This window comes from Akebia trifoliata, chromosome 2 (genome assembly GCF_017979445.1).
Source record: "Akebia trifoliata isolate Shusen 1 chromosome 2, ASM1797944v1, whole genome shotgun sequence".
Lineage (NCBI taxonomy): Eukaryota > Viridiplantae > Streptophyta > Magnoliopsida > Ranunculales > Lardizabalaceae > Akebia > Akebia trifoliata.
In genome coordinates, this window is record NC_141376.1 from 7,610,649 (window position 1) to 7,634,261 (window position 23,613).

At 36.9% G+C, this 23,613-nt stretch overlaps 2 protein-coding genes across 5 annotated transcripts; one reads left to right on the forward strand and one right to left on the reverse strand.

The window, feature by feature from the left end:
* The first annotated feature begins 737 nt into the window (after positions 1 to 737).
* Positions 738 to 4,623, forward strand: LOC147409250 (cytochrome P450 714C2-like). The gene is made up of 5 exons (XM_086426979.1): positions 738 to 1,076; positions 1,177 to 1,403; positions 1,510 to 1,757; positions 3,416 to 3,770; positions 3,889 to 4,623. The coding sequence occupies exons 1-5, from the start codon at positions 797 to 799 to the stop codon at positions 4,312 to 4,314; spliced, it is 1,536 nt and encodes a 511-aa protein (XP_086283105.1). The 5' UTR covers positions 738 to 796; the 3' UTR covers positions 4,315 to 4,623.
* Positions 4,624 to 8,365: 3,742 nt separating this feature from the next.
* HAT3.1 (Homeodomain-like protein with RING/FYVE/PHD-type zinc finger domain-containing protein) lies at positions 8,366 to 22,960 on the reverse strand. Of its 4 annotated transcripts, XR_015173164.1 has the most exons (11): positions 22,524 to 22,960; positions 16,371 to 16,408; positions 14,536 to 16,270; positions 13,090 to 13,255; positions 12,889 to 13,012; positions 12,683 to 12,795; positions 12,019 to 12,588; positions 10,944 to 11,456; positions 10,651 to 10,730; positions 9,170 to 9,259; positions 9,062 to 9,097 (listed from the first exon to the last, which is right to left on the reverse strand). XR_015173164.1 is itself a non-coding variant. In XM_086426962.1 (10 exons), the coding sequence occupies exons 3-10, from the start codon at positions 16,224 to 16,226 to the stop codon at positions 8,651 to 8,653; spliced, it is 3,714 nt and encodes a 1,237-aa protein (XP_086283088.1). In that variant the 5' UTR covers positions 16,227 to 16,270; positions 16,371 to 16,408; positions 22,524 to 22,957; the 3' UTR covers positions 8,366 to 8,650. The 4 variants fall into 4 exon arrangements, 3 of the variants coding, with proteins under 3 accessions (XP_086283088.1, XP_086283098.1, XP_086283104.1); XM_086426962.1 differs by lacking the exon at positions 10,651 to 10,730 and having other exon boundaries at positions 8,366 to 9,097; positions 22,524 to 22,957; XM_086426972.1 differs by lacking the exon at positions 10,651 to 10,730 and having other exon boundaries at positions 8,366 to 9,097; positions 16,347 to 16,408; positions 22,524 to 22,957.
* Between the last annotated feature and the right edge of the window lie 653 nt (positions 22,961 to 23,613).

Below are 23,613 nucleotides of genomic sequence, written 5' to 3' on the forward strand. Positions count from 1 at the left end.
ATCATCCTCACAAAAAATCAGCCAGAGGCCGAACCTTTTTGCCCATATAAAATAATATTACAAATGTTATTAAATAAATTAGTTGCCTTTTAAAATTAAGGAGTATTTAGTGGAAAACACTTTAGTAAGTTGTATTAAATAATTTTCTTCAAAAATAAAATTAATGACGTAACAACTTTTTTTTTTTTTTTTTTTTGGATCAAAGGAAGAATACCAAAATCAAACGGCAAGGTGGTTTTGGTGTGGTGGTTCACCTTGAGGTGGGCCCAACATTCATTGGATGGTGTGAAAACAAAACGCTTGGGTTGAGTTGAGGCTCTCTAGAAGAAATGTTACACATCTCTAAGAGATCAGTGTTTCTGATCTCAACCTGCAAGGGGGATTCAAAACTCACCGACGTCGCATGGTTAAAGAACCGTAGATTCTATCCCTCGGGATACACAACTGATCTGCTAATTATATTTGTGTATCCCGAGGTATAGAATTTACGGTTCTTTGTGCATGACGAGAAATTTTGAGTCCGGTTGTCAGATTGGGTTTAAAAGATCATTAGTCTTTTTTATTTTTCTTTTATCACAAAAAATGATAATTTCGTAGAAAAGTGAAAAAAACAAAAAGAATTCGTCCAGATCCCATGCACCTAACATGCCACAGTAAGTTACAATCGAAGGGACTGATGGGTAAAATATTAAGCAGATTTCTCGCTATATAGAGAGAGAGCATCGGCCACTACTCCATATACCAGAGGAGAAGACGAAAAAAGAGAGGAAAGCAAAGCCAAAGCCAGAGCCAAAGCATGGAAGTAATCTTGAAGATTTTGTTCTCTCTTTCAGTGATTTGCTTTTTCGGTGCGTTTATACATCTCTACAATGTTTTGGTTTTAAAGCCTCAAAGGCTTCGATCCAAGTTACGATCTCAAGGAATAAGTGGTCCACCTCCTTCTTTCCTAATCGGAAACCTCCGAGAGATGAAGAAGATCCAATCCTCTGTATCGGCATCTTCGAAAGAGAATGCTTTGAGACATGATTGGGCTTCATCTGTGTTCTCGTGTTTCGACCAATGGACTAAAGCTTATGGTATGTTTGTTTATCATGTATCTCTCTCTCACTCTCTCACTTTCTTTCTTCTAATACTATGAGATTGGTGTGGCTAACTCAATTGTGGGTGTTGAAATAGGTTCAACATTCATGTGTGCGATTGGGAACATACAGGTGTTGTACGTGACACATCCAGACATAGTGAAGGAAGTAGGGCTTTGTACATCTATGGACTTGGGCAAACCTTCTTATCTTCAAAGGGAACGTGGCCCTTTGCTTGGACAAGGCATCCTTACTGCTAATGGACCTTTATGGGCTCATCAGAGGAAAATCATTGCTCCTGAGTTATACATGGACAAGGTTAAGGTAGGGTTCTATTACAATTACAATGGGTCTAATACAAATAGTAATATTTGTGTTTGTGCGTCTGTCTGTGGGTGGGCTTTTATAGTTGAAATTTCTATGATTGTAGGGAATGGTGAATCTAATGGTGGAGTCTGCTAAGTTACTATTGAACAAATGGGAGAGTAGAATAGAAAATGAGAAGGGAGTTGCAGATTTAAGAGTTGATGAGGATCTGAGATGCTTCTCTGCAGATATAATCTCAAGAGCTTGTTTTGGCAGTAATTATTCTAAAGGGGAAGAAATATTTCTAAGGCTTAGAGCTCTTCAACAGGTTATGTCTAAGCAAAGTTTACTAATGGGTATCCCTGGCTTGAGGTTTGTGTGTGCTTCCACTGTTTTTATTTTTTTATTATTTATTGGTTTAAGCAAGAAAAATGTCTTGTATAAAAATAGGGAGCGGTTCGGCAGCCCTAAAGTTTACCAAGTTTGGTGCCAAACATTTTTTGTAAATCACTTTTGATGGGGTTAGAAGTTTTGGAATATGCTGATTTTTTGTGAGGATGATCTCTACGGTGAAGAGATCATCCTCACAAAAAATCAGCTCATTTTGAAACTTCTAACCCTAGTTTACAAGTTGAAGAATCGTGGACCGTCCAATTTTTGTAAATCACTTTTGATGGGGTTAGAAGTTTTGGAATAGGCTGATTTTTGGTGGGGATGATCTCCTCATCATAGAGATCATCCTCACAAAAAATCAGCTCATTCCAAAGCTTCTAACCCATATTTTGAAAAATGTTTGGCACCAAACTTGGCAAACTTTAGGGCTGCTGAACCGTCCCCATAAAAATAAACCTTATTATAAATATTCAAGGTAAAACCAAGCCATCCCTTTAGAACCAAATTAGACAAAGGAATTCAAATCAAGAGCAGAACAAATAAGAAATGAAACTGACCATAAGACTGCCACTGACACACTTAAGATTTCATCAATAAATCAAAATAAACCAGACTCCTTCGATAGCAAGGAGGGCCCAAATATGATCAAGATTTTTTTTTTCTTTATTTTGGTTTTCCATTTTTTTTTTTAATTACAGTAAACCATCCCCTTACACTTGTAGTCGTTGATTCCTTTACCAACTCCGGAGCTCTTCGATCTCCAAGGCTTGATATGGGTTTGGAAATATCCGGATTCACCGGCGGAGCTAGTAAGAAGCTGGTGGGGGCAATTGCCCCCACAGAACTTTGAGACACCCATATATTTTCAACTAATTACATGCCCCATTTGTCCCCACTCCCTCACCTCCCTCCAATTTTTGCCGCCCCGCCTCCCCCTCCAATTTTTGGTTGATGGCATTGCCTCTCGATTGGGCTTTCTCATATACTAATTGGAAATGACCTAAATATCCTTTTCTTCAACTTATAACCAAAAACCTCTGAATTTCTCCCTAAAACCATTCGTCTTCAAGTTCTTCAACAATACAACTAACCATAGTTTGCCCCCACTACAAGAAAATCCTGGCTCCGCCTAGGACCAGATTGGAGTATCCAAAACTAGTTGGCTTGCAATAGAGTTCAGATCATTCACTCCATTCATTCTAGCCTACTCCTTCTAGAATTGAGAAACTGTTTACTGAATTCAAATTTTAGAAACATATTCTACAACTTGATTGGATGGGTTGGAGTTCATCTCATTTGGCGGATTTTCTCTCACCTCTGTTATCAATTGCAGTGCATAAATCATTATAAATTTTCTTAAAATTCTTGTTGGGGGGAGTGCCCCCACAACAAAACAGGTTTTTCCACGAAGAACCTGGAGGAGAGGCGGCCATAGTAACCAGAAGAACTCTTCAAAACAACAAAATCAGGGAGAAAAGAAACTGAAAATCAACTTTAACTTCTGATCAATAGAGCTTGCTTTCCTAGAGTTAGCTCCATTTCATGGGTTAATGATAATGCATGTATTAATGAACTGAATTTTGTTAAGAAGATTATAAAATGATATTTATATTAAAAGGCTTTTAATTCAATGACAGACATCTCCCTACAAAGAACAACAGAGAGATATGGAGGTTAGACAAAGAGATCCGCTCATTGATTTTGAAGGTAGTAAAGGAACGCAAAGAGACGGGGGCCGAGAAGGACATGTTACAAATGATACTCGAGGGAGCAAACAATGGTGAGCTAAAACCAGATATGGCAGACCGAGTTATAGTTGACAACTGCAAGAGCCTGTACTTCGCTGGGCACGAGACTACTGCCATGACTGCATCTTGGAGTTTGGTTCTATTGGCTTCTAATCCAGAATGGCAGACACGTATTCGTGATGAGGTGTTAGAAATTTGTGGAGGCTGTCTTCCCAATGTCGATATGCTTCGTAAGATGAAACTGGTGCGTGTCACTAACATTTACTAGGCTATTGTTCCTACTAATTTAACAAAATTTCAACTTGTCTAGTGCTAGTGATATGATTTGGTTCAATTTAAATGACCCATTATTTGTATGGCAGTTGAATATGGTGATTCAAGAGGCATTACGACTTTACCCTACGGTTGTGTTCTTGTCGAGAGAGGTGTTGAAAGACATGAAATTTGGAGACGTTAATGTTCCGAAAGGCGTCAATCTTTGGATTCCGGTAGTAAATTTGCAACAGGACCCTAACATATGGGGACCAGATGCACATATGTTTAATCCCGAGAGATTTGCAAATGGAATCGCGGGTGCATGCAAGCTTCCCTACGCTTACATGCCATTCGGTGTCGGAACGAGAACTTGTGTTGGACAGAACTTGGCCATGTATGAACTAAAGATAATACTTTCGCTCATCGTATCGAAGTTCTCTTTCTCCCTCTCTCCAAAGTATCGACACTGCCCAGTGTTTAGGTTGGTTATAGAGCCTCAAGATGGAGTGGATCTTGTTGTGACCAAAGTGTGAGCTGAAGATTATTAGTAAAATGGGCTTTTGTGATTGCAGAAGGTAGCATAGATTGGGAGTTTATTGTCAGCTTTAAAATTATAATTTTATGGGAGCATCATCACTCATTCAAGACTCTGCTGCATGTTATGTTTGGAATGTTTGCGGTGTTGGGCCTTTTTTTTTTTTTTCCAAAGAAAGGACATGAGTCCTGAATTTTCTTACCAAAGTGAGTATCAACTCTAAGAGTGATAGATCTCTAGGGATTTCCAACCATTATATCTATAGGGAATATATGCTAATCCATGGAAAATATGTTGTTTTTCCTTCTATCTCAGCCCTATATGTTTAGAGAAGTGTTGATTTTTGAACTCAACCGGAAAAGGTACTCAAAACTCACCGACGTGACATGGGCAAAGAATCATAGGTTCTGTCCCTTGGGATACACAACCCACCTGTCATAAGCAGTTGTGTATCCTGAGGGTACAGCTGTGTACCCCAAGCGACAGACTTGGAAATTTAGCCCCAAGGTAAGGCCAACATCACCACTATTCGTTTATTTTCCCACTAATTTGCTGCACTGTTCGTTTCTCTCCAAACATTTTAAAAAACAAGCTCAAAGAACTTCTTCTTTAACTCTTCAATGGCACGAATAATTGAAACATGCTTTCAAGAAGACTTGGCTTGATCTGCTTATTAAGGCATAGAATCGCATAAGAGGAATCAGCATTTACAATCACCATCGTTCAACCTCTTTGAATTGAATTTTTCGAACATTCTAAGATTGCTTAAGCTCCACAGATCGTGCCACTTCACAGTAAGTTGGCGATTCGAGCATTTCTTGAAGGTGCTGGCAGCCCCAGTGCCTCAAAGCATCTTCTTCCAAACTGTGGAACATGCCTTTCCCTTCAAACAACAAATGGATCACTCAAATCTTTCTTATCGAATAATCTCCGATTCCTTTCCCTCCATGTGTTGTTAATCGTTAAACAAAAGGAGGTATAAATAGTGTTTTTTAGATGTTTGAAAATGAGATTCATTGCAATTTGGAATGTTGCCTACGTAGTAGCAGAGTCCACATCAGATTTAACAAAACAAAATTAATTCATTGTTATGCTCTTAAATTTGTGTAAATTATTGATTCATGTTAAATTTGATAACTTTGGGCATGGTGGACCCACAAAAAAATGTTCAAATAGTAAGATAATGCGAATCATTCCAATATTTTGTGGCTATAATTTCCCACTTTGGTGACTTGAGAAACTGTCGCATCAAGAAATGTGCATTCACAAATTTCTGTGCCAAACTTTTAAATGATAGTAAAATATAAATCATTTGTTGTTTATCAATTTATCCACGCATATCTTATGTGACAAAATCTTCATTGTAGAGGTAATTTTTCTGATGCACTTCAAGATCATGAGTTAAATCAAGATCTCACAACCAAAACCCATAAGATCAATAGAAAAACAAGAAAAAAAATAAAGAATACTAGGATTTTTTATGTGGTTAGACAAACGTGCTTACGTCTACGGGTTTAAGGAACCATTTCACTATAATGAATCTTTGTTACATGATCTTCTCTCTTTAGTCTTCTTTCTTCTTTCTTTACAATGGTCTTAGTCCTTTTAAATAGAAAAAAAAATCTAACCCACAGAAAGAAATTCTAATTCTAATTATATTATAGTTGTCACTTTAACTCTCATACAAATAAAATAATTATATAAAAGAGAAGGATCCTCTCAAATTGAAATTCTTCTCTAATTACATATATGATTAATACAAGATTCGAGATGAATGAATGCCGTAAATCACACGCGGTATGTATGCAGCTGACATGGCAAGGGCACATCAGCCACGTACAAACCACGTATGATTTACCTCGTCCATTCATCATTAGTCTCAATACAATATGTAGTTTCTCATTTTCTAGTGGATTTTTCCTTGTGGGATCATGGCACTATGGATCTCTACCCAAACAAAAATATTATGGGATTAAATATTTTTCTCCTTGTTGGATCCAAACCCTAATTTATGAGATTTAGTCGGATCTGACCCAATCCATTTACAACCTTTGGTTGCTATGGTGATAATATTTTTTGATTTAACATCATTAGTTTACCTAACATGAGTCAATGCCCTTAGTCATTGGTTTTTTTATAAATGTTAACGCCGGGGGGGAGTCCGAATTGAAGTCCAACTAGTGAGATTGGGAGAGCCAAGGCCTAGACCAAGGCATATGGGTCCCTCCCTCGGGCACGTGCAACGCCCGCACATCAAACACACCAAGTAAGTGAGGGTACACCCTCGCAGGTGGCCGTGAGGAGCCACTGCTCATATTGGGTGGTGAACACACAACCTATGGACTCTCGCCACTTATTGGATTCAAAATTGTCGTTGAGCAAACCCCTCAGTGTCTTAGTCACTGTCTTTGATTGAGTGAAATAATGTAAATTATTTCCCACCACCTCTTTCTTCCTTATTGAAAACATTCACGAGATGAAGAGGATCCAGTTGACGGTGGTGCATGGTGGCATCTTCAGAAGAGGATATCGCTATCTATCGGATGTTTTCGATGAGGAAAGAAGGACGTGGGCAACCAATTCCTTGAGATCATAGCTTGGATTGAAGCCTTTGAGAGTTCTAAATAAGAACATTGTAGAGATGTATAAGCAAAAACCAATCACACCAAGTGAGAACAAAATCTTCTACTACAACTACTTCCATGCTTTGCTACAACAGTCATTGCTTTTCTCATCATGTCTTACTACTACCTGCCTGATATCGATATGCTCCCACGACAAAACTGGTATGTCTCTATAACATTTTCTAGGCCGGTGATCACAATATTCTTCCTACAAAGTTAAAAAAATTGGAACCTTTCTAGTCCTAGTAATTTGGTTTCAAAAACGTGTACACATTGTGCTTCTGTTAACTCTCAATTTAAATGACCCTTGTATGTCATTTGAAAATGTGATTCAAGAGGCATTACAGCTTTGCCCTACGGTTGTGTTCTTGTCGAAAGAGGTGCTGCAAGACATGAAATTTGGAGATGTTAATGTTCTGAAAGGCACCAAGCTTTGGATTCCGGTGGTAACATTGCAGCAGGACCCTAACATCTAGGGATAAGATGCACCTACGTTTAATTCTAAGAGATTTGCAAATGGAATCATAAGCCTACATGCCATTTGGTGTCAGGACAAGGATGTGTGTTGGACAGAACTTGGCCATGAATGAGAGTGGATCTACTTGTAAAGAAAGTGTGACTTGAAAAGCCAGCTGCCAGCCAAGGAAAACAAGTACTTGGGTTTGCAATGTGGTGGTGGAGGGAGTGAATTGTCATCAGTTCTAAAAATAATTCAGTTTTTTTTTCTCCTCTATCATAAGCAGGACCAGTAAGTTTCTTTGTAAAAACTTTTTTGTGGTTCAAGCGAAATTATTTGCTCCATATAAGTTTTGAGGTTTTAATAAGAAAATCTGTTATGGTGCATTTGAATCAACTATTTGTTGGCCTTACTTGCTGGATTTATAATTTTTTTTTTCTGTTCACATCTATTCATGAATGTTTGGGTATTATAAAAAAAATGGGTGCCTGATATTCAAATAATTAAAAGATGGTTAAGTAATTCGATCAAATGCACATGAAATGAAATAAAAGAATGATACAAATTCATGTCTTACCCCGCCAATTATGTTACATCAGAGGGATGATATCAATTCAAGTAGCTGGTTTCCTTTAATGAATGTGAAATCACAACGGGTTTTGCCCGTATTAGGTCAGACTGTTTTGCCAAAACTGGCAGTTGATCTAGTCTCAAAACCCCCTTTTTTGTAATTGGCTTGTTATCCATTCAAGTAGCTGGTATCCTTGATGAAGGTGAAATTGCAATGGTTTTCACGAGTTTTAGCAGGGCCATTTACCGCCCAATTGGTTCTTCATTCAGTCCCCAACCATACTAAGTTTGAAACCTAACTGAGAGAACAGATGATTGGCATGCACTTATCAAGCTAAGCACACTGAATTGATCATGACCTGAAGATAGTAACATCCATCGACCTTCATCCATTGATATTAATCCTTCAAATGATCAAAAATTAAATTGGAAAATGTGATAAAAATAGTCCATCATCATCCAGCAATAGCTTACCATACAGAACCTTGTTCCAAATCAAACATCAGTGGAACCAACAGCTCATTCATGAAGTTTTGAGCTACCTGTTTGGTAGCTGCGATCCACCCATTGAACTTGGGAGGTTGCTTTCATGACTGATCCCATTTTTAAGGTCACCTGAAAGTGGGTACAGGACAAATCCAGAATCTCCCAAGACCCAAAATGGCTTGAACTAGATCAGGTGGTCAAGTAACTGGATTTCGACTTCTAGTCTGGATCTGCGATCGAGTCACTCTCTTATTTGTGTTTCGGCCATTTTTCCTATTTGCTTGAACTCTCGCCAAATCTGGTGTAGCACCTTTTATTGGTGTTTCTTTGGTACTCGAAGCATCCTTTGGTGTTCGATCATTGAATTTACCATTCTTTCTATTTCTTAAGTTGGAGCTAGTTGATTCTCGAGGATTGCTTTGCTCAGTCACATGTTTCCTTCTGTCCACATCCTCAATGGTGCCTGCTTTACACAATTCCTGGCACTCAGCCCCATTACTCGGGCCATCTTCATTGAGGTTTTCCAGTTTCCCATTTGTTAGGGTCAGGGCAGTGTCCTTGCTGTGAGAAACTTTGTTTGTTCCACTTGTTAGGTTTGATGATTGGCGGAAGCTTCTACGAGCATTCTCAAACCATTTGCTAACCTGAAAAACCGAAGAGGCAGAATCAGGGAAGTACAATCATTACTCAGTAAAATAGGAATAGAAGAAGGAGACCTGTCGGGGTGTGATTCCTAGTTCTTTAGCCAGATTCTCTTTTTTGTCTCGAGTTGGGTACTCATTTTCCCTGAAGGATTCCAAGAGCCCCTGCATGACACAATAGCCGTCACATATTAATATAAAAATATGGAAAAATGACATCAACTCTTATAGCTCCTAAAATTTAACCAACATTTTAATAGGTTAACAAAAAAAACAGAGAAAAGATATAAGATATAGACATTTCATGTGATTTAGCACTAAATTCCTGATCAAAGATATGAAAGACATGTATAGGTATCCAGACATAGGTCTGAAGCATCAGGAACTCCGACTTGTCAGTACACTTTATTTCATATGTTAAGAGAGATTCTTTGATTACTTTAATTCATGTTATGGAAGAATGTATTTATGTAAGCTGATATAAAATCACATAACTGATTGGGAAACAAACTATTTCAATAGATTAAAATTTCCTGTGGTACGAATTTGTTGGCATGGGTCTGACGAGGTATATGACACGATGTCCAACATAGAAAATTGAATGTCATTACATTGCAACATACAAGTACACATTGGTAAGTTCCTTGCAATGAGGAAATGCTCCACCCCTGGTATTGCACTTCAATTTTTTTGGTAACTATTAATATAACCTCCAGTCTGAATGAAGTGAAGTGCAAGTTGTTCTTAAAGAGAGGAACACCAAAAGAACATGGATTGACGTAATGAGAATGGATATGAACAAACTAAAATTACTAGATGAGATGGTTTTGTAGAGACTGGAATGAAGGAACAAGATCCATTCAGCTGACCCCAAATTTTTGGAATAAGAAACAATGCATTTGATCCATGGCTCAAAGTTCTTCTTAGTGTGAAACTTCCCAAGATACCTTGAAGCCTAATAAGAAACTGAAAAAGTCCACGGGCATAGAACAAATACATCGAGTCCTAAAAGAAAAGAAAACAAAAAAACTTAAAGCCTTCAAACATTTTTTAATGTCTTTCTCAAACCTTAGTTAAATGCCAATTAAGCTATTATGCTTATAAAAAATAACAATTAGTTAAGTGACAACAACAACAATGCCCCATCCCAAAGGTTTTAGCAGTTAGCCTAAAGTTAATCCAAGTAAATTGACATTAAAAACTAAAAACTATATTTTTCACCACCAACAATATAGATCATTTTATCATTAATTTTCCTAAAAATTGAATTGTTTATTTTTTATGTTCAATATTCATTTTTAAAGACAGCTAATGCCTGACGCCATGAGAATTATGCCTTATGCTTTCGTCATTGAAGTGCCTTGCCCTGCTCCTTCAAGTTTAAAAACATATGCAGAATTGATTGTAGGAACATCACACTACTGCTAGAATGCATAAACGTACACTTTTAACTTAGGTAGGTCTCTTGACCTCCTCCTTTATCTATTTAGCAATAATATCTTTACTAAGATAGCAGTTTACAGAATGAACAAAAGAAAATTTCATCTTCAATATACCAAGAAGAATTAAGAAAAAAAGCATCACTGTCATCATCATCAAAGCCTTATCTCAGAAGATTGAGGTTGCCTGAAAAATCCTGTACCTCCATTCAAAAAAGCATAATAAATTCCAATGATAATATAGTCTTGGATGTTATATAATAAAACCTAAATTTTCATTGGATATGGAAACATTGGCATCAAAAAAACGTTTATGACTACTTACTATTTCCGTTTAATGGCCAACATGAAGGGTGTATTATAGTTACTTAACTGACTCACCAGGCTATGAAACTTTCCCTAATAAATACCTGGGTTACAGCTTTTCCAAGAGTTCTAGATGGCGTTGCAGTAGCTATTTTTCCAGAAGAATCAGGTCCCAGATTATCTTTGGGTGTCTCAGCTGCTAAGTTATCTGCACCTTCAAAGTCCAGCTTCTCTCGAGTTCTCCTCTTCGGAGTGTTTTTGGTCTCTTTCAAATTCCGTTGTGTACTCCCTGTATTTTTTCTAGATGCTGATGCAGTAGCTACTTTTACTGTATAGTCAGGCCCCAGACTATCTTTGTGTGTCTCGGCTGCTATGTTATATGCACCGTTGCTGTCCAGCTTTTGGCGAGTTCTTCTGGTTGGTGTGCTTTCAATATCTTTTAAATTCCGCCGTGTAGCCCTTGTATTTATTCTGCTCCTAGTGGTTTGAGAGTTTCCTTTTGGTGGTACAACAGATGTATTCCCTATACCACCATCATTCTTCCTTTTCCTTGGTGCTTCTGTTTCAGTCCATTCTTCATCATCACTTGAATCAGAAGGAACATTTCCATATGCCTCCTTTATGAATCAGGACATGATAAACACTGATAAATGAAATGCAGGAGATATCTGTGTATGCTTAATAATATCCAACAAATCTTAAACTAAGCAATAAGCATGATTCCAAAAATGTCCCATGCAGATTACAGCATAATGTGTGTTAGGGCACCAAAACCAGTTGCATCACAGCATGGACTATTCTTGGACATGGATGCTTCTATAAAAAGTGAGGAGACTCATGATGAACTATTAAGCTTTGATTAGTCAGAATAGGAATAGAGAACAATCAATTGTGCTTTTGTGCTTTCTTGCATTAGTTTGTTTCCCAAAAAGGTACCACAACAAAAATGCCCAACAAAATATTTTGTATACTGGTATCAAACTTACATTCGTCTCTTTATGCAATAATCATGTGAGCAAAACATTAATTGCAGAAGCAGAAAAGTATACGTGAACCAAATTAGGTCCAAGACTAGTACTGTTGTCATGCATCCTGTTCTTTCAAAGTAAGAATATCAATTGAAACACCTAGCATGAAGTGAGAAAATGAATTAGAGAGATGCTATTAAGAGAAGCTTACATCGTGCAATTTTTTGTAGTCTAGTCGTTCACGGTTCCTTTTGGACAACACAGGTGAAGCATTTCCTTGGCTAGGGCCTGGCTCCAGTATTGATAGCAGCTCAGTGTTTATAGACTGTTTCTTCTTCCTACCCATTCTAGATCTTCTGTTACTTGAACCAGTGAGAAGCTTGGCACCATCCACCGAAGAGTGCACAAGAACATTTGTGCCTGAAGATCCTTTACCATCACTTAAAGCAGTAGAGGCCTCAGAGTCAGATGTAAAATCAGAACTAGAGCTTTCCTTCTTAATCTGTTCATCAACATCAGGGGCATTGGGATCATAATCATCATCTTCTGAATCATCAGAAGGAAGACCCAAGTACTGTTCCTCATGGGGAGAAGCCCCCAAGTCATCGGAAGCAGAAGTAAAATCAGATTCTTCAGAACTTGAGTTGTCTGTTTGAACCCTTTCATCCAACTCAGGGCCATCTGGGTCATAATCATTATCCTCGGAGTCATCTGATGGAAATCCGAAGTTGTCATCTGGATTATCTCCAGATCCTGTCGCAGCTGCCTCGGGAAAAACCTTCTGCCAATGGAGAAAAGAGAAATCTGAGAGTTGAAAAGATCTAACAGTCTTGTAAAGAAACTAAACAGATGAGACAAAGGGCTCCACAACTCACCTCCCACTTATCATCAATAGAGAGATTTGTTCCTTGAACGTCATTAAGCAAGTAAATGCAATCTACTTTGCAATCACATCCAGGGCACAACCATCCCTCGTCTTCAGGAGGAACTGAAAGAAAGAAAGAAAACCAAGCAAGCATAAACTTTTATTTAACAAACAGCTAATTCAAAGTAATAGTGACTAAAATAGTTTGGATGTTACTTTTATCTTTTGACAATGGGGGATTCAAACACATCAGATGAAAGCCTCGATCGCAGATACCATCACAGAGTATAATATCATTATCATCAGACAAATCTTTGGACCCACATTTGGCACAAAAGATCTGCCACACAGAAATAAGTAATAAGAAACTATAACGAAGAGCGAGGAAAGGTTATGAAATCATAAAACATGCCCTACATCCTCACTGCAGATTTGTCCTTCGGAATCAAATAAAGATGGTTGAAGCCTTCCTTCAGCGCATAAAGAATCCAGATGTTGAAATAAATCACGTATTTTTAGTTTGCAACGTAAAATTTCAGAAGTGGCACGTTGAAGCTCCTGCTCTGGTTTTATTTTTTCCATGCTGCAAATTTAAAGAATAGCTACGTTAACAAAAGAAACAAAAACAACTTCAGGTCACAGTAAATATGCAGTAATGGATGGACAACCAAGTAAAATACCACGAGCCCTAGAGCAACAGTAAAGGATCCCCTCCTCATAAAGAAGGAAAACCCAAAAAACACCAAATAAAAAATGATCTTTCATTTAAGGTACATAATTCCATTTCGTTGTTTTGATATTTTTAAAAGCTGAAATAGAGCCAAAATATGCTGAAAGAAAGGATTTTAAATCATAGAAAATGTTCTTTTATTTCATAAGAAATGATAGAAAACTGCTTTCTAAATGATCAAATAAAAGTTACACACTTTTTCACATAGATACACATTAGAAATGTTCTGAAACATTTTGATACAAAATAGGTAACTCAAAACATTGCTTTTGAGGCATAAATAATGCCAAAACAAAGGATATAACTATCAATACCCCAAATGCAACCTCCATCTGGAAGTATCCAAACCAACCCTTCGATATTAACTCGTCTAATTTACCCTAAAGTTGAGATTTAGAGCCTGGCTTGAACTCAAGCTGCAAGTAGCAAAAACAAGGGGTTCATGCAGAAAATGATATTTTGCTGTAACAACATTGTCAATGATACTCCAGCAGACATGGTGAGGGCCACTCCAGTGCATTCAAACAATGCCACCATATCCATGTTGTTATTTAGCATTCAGTTAGAAACCAACACCCACAAAACTTGACAAGCTAATAACCAAAATTTTCGATGATCTACAGACAAGGGTAAGGTCAAAAATTCTGACTAGGATAATTTTAAAAAACATTACCAACTTGATTCTGGAACACATTAAACAAACCAAGATATATATCAAGAAAACCAATGAGCGTAACTCAATTTTCAAGACATATAAACCAACTTTATTTTATCAAAATGATGCTGAAAATTCTCTGATACAAGAAGAGACAACCTAATAGAAAATGCTTGGGGTACAGAACGAGGGTAAAATGCCAGTATGATTCCATGATATTCTTTTAACTAGAACTTCTACGGAAAAATGAATATAAATAATTGTATATTATAAATACAAACCTTCCATTCCCAAGTGTATTAAGTGCTAAACCAAGAAACATATGCTAGAGAATTCAAACAGTCCCATTACAAAAATTAAATATCATATAGATATCCTTACCAAGAAAATTTAAAAATAATTAAATTCACAAATTCAATGTCAAATCAACAAAAGCTACACTTAGAATACTGCACAACTTATGCTACAATATACAAACCTTAGTCCTTTCCAGCCCTCACCAGAATAAGCATCAATCAGGTTATGTTCATAGCCCATTCGATTGAGTAAGTATCTCAGACGTTTCCTAGTTCTCGAGAATTCATCATTCAATGTTTTCTTCGTTGATTTGCACTTCTTTCGTTTTTTCTCTTTTTTGCTGCTGACATTTGCAGAGATACTAGGATCGGGAGGCTTAGAAGTACCATGTGAACTTGACTGAAGAACTGTGGGACTACTAATGGAGGATCTCAACATATATTTTCTTTTTAATGGTCTTGAGGAAACCTGGTTTTTCTTCCATGATGACCTATTAGTACTCTTCGCTGCATCCTTGGGTGGAGTTCCCAATTGTTTGATGTCAACAGAATCTGATCCTACAATCCTAATTTCCAAAGTTTCACTTTGTACATGTTCAAGGCCAAGTTCATTCTTTTCTCCAAACATAATTTTTTGGGGGCTTGAGCTTTCCGTTGTCTGACCGTTCTGCTTTTCTTGCGTTGTATTTTGTTTTGGGCTTGAACTTTCTATTTTTTGACAATTCTCCAGCACGCTGGATTCTACAAGCTTGGTCTCCATAGGTTCACTTTGGGCATGCTCTGAACCAAGTTCATGCTTTCCTTGCAATCTATTTTGTTTCAGGCTTGAACTTTCTATTGTCTGGCAGTTCTCCCGTGTGCTGGATTCTACAATCTTGGTCTCCATAGGTTCACTTTGTGCATGCTCTGAGCCAAGTTCATGCTTTCCTTGCGATGTATTTTGTTTCAGGCTTGAACTTTCTATTGTCTGACAGTTCTCCTGTGCACTGGATTCCACAATCTTCATCTCCATAGGTTCACTTTGTGCATGCTCTGAGCCAAGTTCATGCTTTCTTTGCAATGTATTTTGTTTCAGGCTAGAACTTTCTATTGTCTTATAGCTCTCCTGTGCATTGGATTCTACAATCTTGGTCTCCATAGGTTCACTTTGAGCATGCTCTGAGCCAAGTTCACGCTTTCCTTGCAATATATTTTGTTTCGGGCTTGAACTTTCTATTGTCTGACAGTTCTCCTGTGCATTGGATCCTAATATCTTGGTCTCCATAGGTTCACTTTGTGCATGCTCTGAGCAAAGTGCATGATTTCCTTGCAATGTATTTTGTTTCGGGCTTGAACTTTCTATTGTCTGACAGTTCTCCTCTGCATTGGATTCTACAATCTTGGTCTCCATAGGTCCACTTTGTGCATGCTCGGACCCAAGTTCATTCTTTTCTTGCATTGTATTGTGTTTCGGGCTTGAACTTTCCATCGTCTCACAGTTCTTTGCATCGGATCCTTCAATCCTAGTTTCCATTGCTTCAATTTGTACATGTTCCAAGCCAAGTTCGTGCTTTCCTTGAGACGCATTTGGTAACGGGCTTGAACTTTCAATTGTCTGACAGTTCTCTGCATTGTACTCTACAATCTTGGTCTCCCTAGGTTCATTTTGTGTATGCTCTGAGTCAAGTTCATGCTTTTTTCGTGATGTATTTTGTTTCGGGCCTGAACTTTCCGTCATCTGACAGTTCTGTGCATCGGATCCTACAATCCTAGTTTCCATAGATTCACTTTGTAATTGTTCAGAACTAAGTTCATGTTTTTCTCCCAATGTATTTTGTTCTGGGCTTGAACTTTCCATTGCCTGACATTTCTGTGCTGGGGAAGCAGCCTCCATATCTCAGCCTAGGATATATCCAAATATCCAGTAAGGCTAGTAATCTACAAGTATCACTATTCAGTAAGGTTTTGTCCCATTAAAAATAAAACAATAATAATGACATGAAAATAACATCACCCGCACGATAAAAGCCGTTATTACCAATTCAGTGTTGTTTGGGTTACATATACTTGATATACCTGCGAGAGAGAATGAAGAGTGTTAACGACTGCTAGCTCATTTCATCTAAGAGAGTGTAATTGAACAGTCATAACTAATTTGTACCCAAAAAAAAATTTTGTGGCTGAGTCCAGTAGTCCAAACTGCAGGGTTCATGTGGATAACATTTCAGACAATCAAACGACACACAAATTGTCAATACCTTTAAGACCATCCTCACAAAATTTCAATCCATTATGGCTTACTTTACTTCCATTAAACATGACTTGAATTTGAAGAATCAGGAATGTTAATGTTGGGCATCATTCTAGTATAGTTAGTACTTCTAGAGGTCTCAAAAGTTGACTTCAAAGTCACATGCCCTTATAGGAGCAAATACGATAAGAGTGAAGAGCTGATTTTGGAGAATTATCCCCTCACCATGGAGATACACCCAAAAAATCAGCCACTTTTGCAAACTTCTAAGCTATCAAATATGCATTTAATTTAACTATAAAAATGGGCATTCATATTTGCTCAACTTGTAAACTGCATTCTAGAAGGCTAGAAATATCAGAATTGGCTGATTTTTTGTGGGGAGAGCATCCTCACTAAAATCCAGTCCCTGACTCATTTCCATAAGGTGCCTACTGGTGCATCTTACTTTAGACATCAACTTTTCAAATGTCCATGGATCCCAACCCCCTGACCCCACCCCCAAAGACACACCACATCACGAATGATTGTTGCATTCAAGTTATCGGTGAAAAATGGACAGTGACTATTGTTCAAGAAAGGGCTAATTTTAATAAGGAGAGAGATCATATTTACCTTCTTTGACTCTTGTCTATATGGATGTAAGCACATCATCCTGAATATCGAAGAGTCTAATAATATATACTCTTACCATAGAACATATCATAATGAGTTTGACCATTCAAAACATTCGTGAGCAGCCTTTTATGATGTGGGTAACACAATGGAACGGTTCAGTCCATAAATATTTGCACACGCAACAAGCAAATAATAGAGAGATCAACCAAGGTCTAAAATCTTGTAAAGAGGCAATGTTTCAGTCAAGAGAAAAATCAATATTGCCTCGACCAATACATTTGATACATACCAATAAGTTCCCGAAACATTCAAGTTTTGAGGGTAAATGTTTTGTATGAGTCTAGGTCAATACAAATACGTATCGGCACACATCATGATACATTTCGATAATTTGAACAATTAGAGTAACATGTACAAATTAATGATCCTTTCATTCCACTAATCCATTCTATAAAAGGAGTATATCGGCATCAAATTTGTTCCATTATTCATCAAAAAGTTCATTGAGATAATAACTCGACTCCTCCATCCCTCAATACAATTGGTTCACAGGAGTGATTTTGCAAAGTTCATGAATTGCAAAAAAGGTACAAAATGTTGGGATTTTCCTTCAAAAAGAAGATCCAAGTATGTCAAGAGCAATCATCAGCAAAAATGACAATATTTTGAGCCAAAAGAAGATTAGACGGGTGCCAATCCCCAAACATTAGAATGAATTAATTCAAGTGGAAAAGAAGCTCTTTTATTTGAACGAGAAATGGAAATTGAGTACTCTCACTTAATTGAGAAGCATGACAAATAGAATGGACATGACTCTTAGACTAAAGGGGGATAAAGCACTTTTTACATAGTTTATTGCTCGACTCATGGTTACAATGCCCAAAATGATGATCTCAAACAATAACGTCACAACTTGGTTGAATTGTAGGCATTAGCAATGGAAGCTTCTTTGAATGGCCATCTAGAAAATATAGACGGCCTAGACAAGCCCCCTTGACAAATGTTATCCTGGGAAATGGATCCTTTAAGAAAACAGAACTTTGTGTAAATACAAATTTTAATTTAATATCGTTAAGAAAATATCTTGAATGCCTTTCCCATTTTTCATCATTTGGTTGTGACATTTCCATATGTTCCCAATAATTATTTCATCAGCCAAGAAAGGTGTTCTAGGCCATTCTAGGTCACCTTTGTAAATTGATGATGCAATACAATTCCCAAACAACCTCATAATCAAATAAATGCACAATATTGTTCTTGATGAGGGCAAGACCACGAGTTTAGAGATTAGAGTTTATCAAATAAAGGCCCAAACCCAATACTTATGGATAGATGACATTTACATGACATATTTGAAGCTAAAAACCCCATGGACATGGGAATATGAAGACTCCACCTTCGAGGAATGCATGTAGGCTTAGGGCTTAAAACAGGTCGGGTTCAAGCCGGATATGAGTATGTTCATATCCACATCTGAATTTTTTATTCGAATCCGAATCTGACTCGGCTCCTACTAGCTAAAACCATATCCGAACCATTTTACTTTTATTAAATCCATATCCAGATTCGATCCGACCGAATTAATTGATTTGGGTTAGTCAGGTTGGATAATGTCAAACCATTCAAGGTTATTTCAAATAAAATTGCTAAAATGTGGTCAAATAATTACTTGAACTCAAGATCTCTCCATTTTGAAGAAGGGCCTTGACTACTACACCCAACCATTGTTGGTTGATGAAATATGGCTTGAAAAATATAAAAATACAACTTGCAATTTAATATATCATTTGGATCTTGACGGATATAGGGATGGATCCATATCTGACCTGGATCCTACTCGGATCAAGGAAATCAACCCATATCCAAACCATATTTTAATTTGGATATACTTGATGGAACCAAACCTGCTAAATTCAGATCACTTGGATTTCGAATAAAATCCATCCCATTTTAAGCCCTATGTAGGCTGCATTTGGGATTTATTTCTCTTCATGGTTACAATAACCCTAATTGGGTTTAAATAAAAAATAGTAAAAGATAAGAACAAATCAATCCTAATCTTGAAAGTAACCTATCCTAATCTAAATCAACATTCTACTCTTTTTAATATTTGATTTGGTGTATTGTAGTACACCTTATTACAATGCTTCCTATAATACTCTAATACTTTCCCTCAAACTTCTAGCAATCAAAGATCCATAAGATTTTAACAAAATCAATAACCCTCAAGAACATGAACATTAATTAAGAGTTGTCGTGGAAGAGTGATCAAGAGGATTTGTCGATGCCATTCAAGAGATGAATTGTTGTTGGTCGTTGATGATTGATGATATACCCACATGTGTAGAAGAAATGGATGAGTAATAACTCAACTCAAATGGACTACAATCAGGTCATGATTGATTTAGGCTAGGCTGAAACTTGATATGTTAATCCAAAAAGGGTTAAAAATGAGCTTGATCATCAAATTTTCAGAGACTTGAAGAAGAGGAGCTTGATTACAATGGATTCTGAATTTTCTCGAAAATATGAGCTTGATCACGAAGAATTCATGGGCTCTTTAGACCAAAAAGAGCTTGATCAATGGAGAGCTCTTTAGACCAAAAGGAGCTTGATTAATCAAGATTCAAAAGCTCATTGGACCATTGAGCAGGTTAGCATATATATTTGGTAGTATGTGCCAATATTTCTCTTAATTACATATAAATAATGGGCGTTGTGAGAAAGAGCTCTTGATTTTGTTTATGTATTATATTTATACTCTCACTACAATATATTATATCATTGTCAGAAATCGTGGTATTACTTGTGGTTATCATCGTATGGGAGATATCTCACACCTCAAGATCCTGATACTTAATCATGGGGATGTATGCTGCATGACAATTATCATCAAAGAGAAATTATCTTTGGGATACAAGTTTTCCCTACGAATGCCCATTCGCTTACATAGCGAATGACCATACGCTTCTCCAACTTCAGGATAATGGATTTGGACTTACTTCCATCATAGATATGTTTCCTCATCTTTCAATGGTAGTAATTTTGGTCTAATGTTCACCCTTGAGCTCCTCTCTAATAGGCAAGCATCAATGGGACTTTATGTTGTATGGCGCCATGGTCTTACATCATTTGGTATCTAAAATAGACACAAATTTGGTATATAAAAAAGAGAAGAAAAGCATATATTTGGGAAAATTCAAAAGAAAAAAAAAAAGAAGGAAAGGAAAAAAAAAAAAAAAAGGGAAGACAAGAAAACAAGCGAATGACTTAGCGAATGGTAGGGGGTTTTTCTATTTTAATTAGGGGCACTTTTGTAATTTTATTTTTTCTTATGTAACAAACTACCATATAATTCTACAAATAGGGGAGTTTTGTAGAAGTTTAAAAAAAACTCCTTTTGTTTGGTGGAGAAAAGCTTCGAAGCAGTTATGTCCAATTGTATCTCAAACTATTTTTGTGTTCTATGATTTATTTTCTTTGTAAATTAATGGACCAAAAACCACAAAATTATTTTTAGCTTCTTTTCTTTTATGCTTCATAGGATAAGATCATAATCACCTCATCACATTGAGATAGTGGATTTGGATCCATCATCCTTGTAATGAGAACAAAGGAAAAAGAACTCAAGCTTTTGCTTGATTCTCATTCTCTTTACTTTCTCTTGGATTATTTGAGGTTTTGGTTGCCTTGGTTCATTGGAAGAGTAGTACCCCAAAATTGGGAGTTGAGACTCCAAACTAAAGAATTAAAGAGAATGATGAAGAAATACCCCATGAGTATCCATCATCTCACTATTTTGATGGGAGGGCAAAGAGAGGGAGAACACTTGCACGGCATGCTGGCTCTTGAAAATGAGATTTTTATCTTGTTCTTACATTCTAGTTCACTAAAGGGGTTAATTTTTTTATTTGTAGATCTATTTGCCAGTAATAAATTTTTCTATCTACCTCGAGATACATAAAATAAAATGACAAATGATTTCACTATTTTTAATGACGATGGTGATAAGAATATAAATACATTCACTCAACAAAGTGTTCTCCTCTAAATAATGGTCAAATACAATGAAAATGATGAATAGCTTTCTTGTCTCGGGCTTCGCTCTTGACCAATGGGAAAGGTTTTTTGAGACATGTAGGAAATTGGGTGTAATTTTTAATTTGATCTTCTATAAAGGTTTTGTGGTTTTGTAGATAATCTAGTATCTTTGGACTTTTTTCTTGATAGGCCGAGAAGGATTCATTTGCTTTTGAAGAGGGTCTTGATTTTCTTTAGATTTGGAGTCCAAGTTTCTATTGAGGAACCTTGAATATTTTGTGGGGGAGGGCTTCGGAGTTGCTTTTACTAGAAAGAGTGTTTCTGTCTTCTAAGAAAAAATGATCCAGACCCTAAACAAAGACCTAAAATGCAGTATTTATAGACTTAGAATGAGAGTGTCTTTCTAGCTATATGTGTTGGATAGAAGCTCCAACTTGGACTCAAACTAACTTATTAAGTCAAATATCTACAAACTACCTATAAAAAAAGTACAAAAACTCCCAAACACCATTGATATTTAAGAAAATATTTTCCTAAACATAACATAAATCAAATTATAACTTAATGACAAGGAAAATTATACACTAGAAAATTAACAAAAAATTTAGAAATAAATGCCAGAGCCTCAACTCAGAACTAAACTCCACTTGAAGAGGGGAAAAAAATTTAAATGAAAAAACAATATTAAACCCACCTAAGTCCCTAAGAATCACTAAAACTCTTATTTTTTATCCCTAAAGAAAATAAACAGCCCCAAATGAATTTACACCTCACAAATCCTTCTCCATCACTCATTTGGATCATGTCCGGATTAGCACCTTAAATCAGGTACAAATTGACCTCTCAGTATCATTAACCAAACTACACCTTTGTAACTCCCTTTCTGTAAGCAAACCCTAATGGATGTTTAAATCCATTAGAATGCGTCTGCATTTGATATCAAGGCACTAAAATTTTAAAAGGTTCAACAACCGATCTGTTTGCAGCACAAACTCAACATTTCCCAAGTTCTCTACACGAATGCATTGAAAAAAACGGTTTCAATTGTTCAATGTAACCCTAACTTCATTCCTAGGGCTTTTTTTTTTCTAAATTCACCGCACACAACAAAAGAAAAAGAAAATTAGACCTCAAGTTCTCATCGATTAAACAAAAAGAAATGCAAACTGTTAGGGCAAAAATAACATAATCTATCTCAAATCTTAATCTGAAACTCGCTCAAGCAAACATCACCAAAAAAGAGAGACAGGAAAAGAGGCGAAAAGAGAAAGAGAAGCTCACCTTACAGTCTTCCTGAATCCATTATTCTCTGCAACCATTCGAAACACGCACCATAGAGAGTGAGACAAAGAGAGATTTGAGGGAGGTTAATGAGCGAAATCGAAAGGAGAAGTGAATCAAGATGAATGTTTTCCCGCCTTTTATGGATCGAGAGAAGCGGAGATTAACACGAACGCTTTTTCTCAAAGTGTGTTTGTGGGGCTGTTAAGCAATTTTAGCAGCAACTTCTATGCCTCTGTGAGATCGATATCACCACCGCTTTTCTACGCTCAAGATTTTCTCGACGTCGAAAACGAGGCTCTTCTTTACAAGTCCAGAGGAACTTAGAACAAACAAAGGTGAGGTGGCGCGTAATGCTGCCTTGGCGCACGTTTGTCTCTATGGCTGAGAGAGCTCGACGACCCCATGCTATTTTGCGCACCATTCACGAATCACAAAGTGGAGAAATGATGGGATAATGTAAGTGTGTAGCTCGTCACTATTTTATATTCCCTCTCCGTAGTGCGCTGGCTGACTCAACCCTTCGATCTGAAATCTGGACCGTCCATTCACGTAAGAATATCGATCTGATATGGGACAACATCACCGCAGGGGTTGTTACTATTATGAACCGTGCTGAAGTAACATTGAAATGTACGTCGATTCTGACGTTCTGATGTGATGATGCATAGATAATCATAAATGCTTTTCCCTCATGTCTCGATGAAAAGAATCTATGGTCATTGTGCACCACCACATCAGAGTATACCTTTTAATGTTACTTCAGTAGTATCTTATTATTATTAAAACCAAAGTCTTACACTTGACGAGTCCAAAAAGAAAATGGAGGAGGGGTCATTTAATGGACCCTGCGGAGGGATTTCTTTCTAAATAGTCCCTAAGTATTGGACTGTAACTTGATTATTCATTTAATAAATTTTTCCTTTTTTTTTTTTTTTTTTTAAATGATCACTCAACCTCATTTCACCTTATAATATTTTTGAAATACCCAAACTATCAATTTCTCATCTTCTTCACTTACTTAAGTTTGTCAATGGTGGGGTTGAGATCAATTTCGAAGATAATTGATCTTGAATGATGAATGGATAAT

Excerpts from the sequence above, each read along its gene's own strand:
- LOC147409250 (XM_086426979.1), top strand. The coding sequence starts at position 797 with ATGGAAGTAATCTTGAAGATTTTGTTCTCTCTTTCAGTGATTTGCTTT. Across the intron at positions 1,077-1,176 it reads CCAATGGACTAAAGCTTATG|GTTCAACATTCATGTGTGCG; the intron begins GTATGTTTGTTT and ends GTGTTGAAATAG. Across the intron at positions 1,404-1,509 it reads TATACATGGACAAGGTTAAG|GGAATGGTGAATCTAATGGT; the intron begins GTAGGGTTCTAT and ends CTATGATTGTAG.
- HAT3.1 (XM_086426978.1), bottom strand. The coding sequence starts at position 16,226 with ATGGAGGCTGCTTCCCCAGCACAGAAATGTCAGGCAATGGAAAGTTCA. Across the intron at positions 12,589-12,682 it reads CTATTGATGATAAGTGGGAG|AAGGTTTTTCCCGAGGCAGC; the intron begins GTGAGTTGTGGA and ends CTCCATTGGCAG. Across the intron at positions 9,098-9,169 it reads TAGGAATCACACCCCGACAG|GTTAGCAAATGGTTTGAGAA; the intron begins GTCTCCTTCTTC and ends TCGGTTTTTCAG.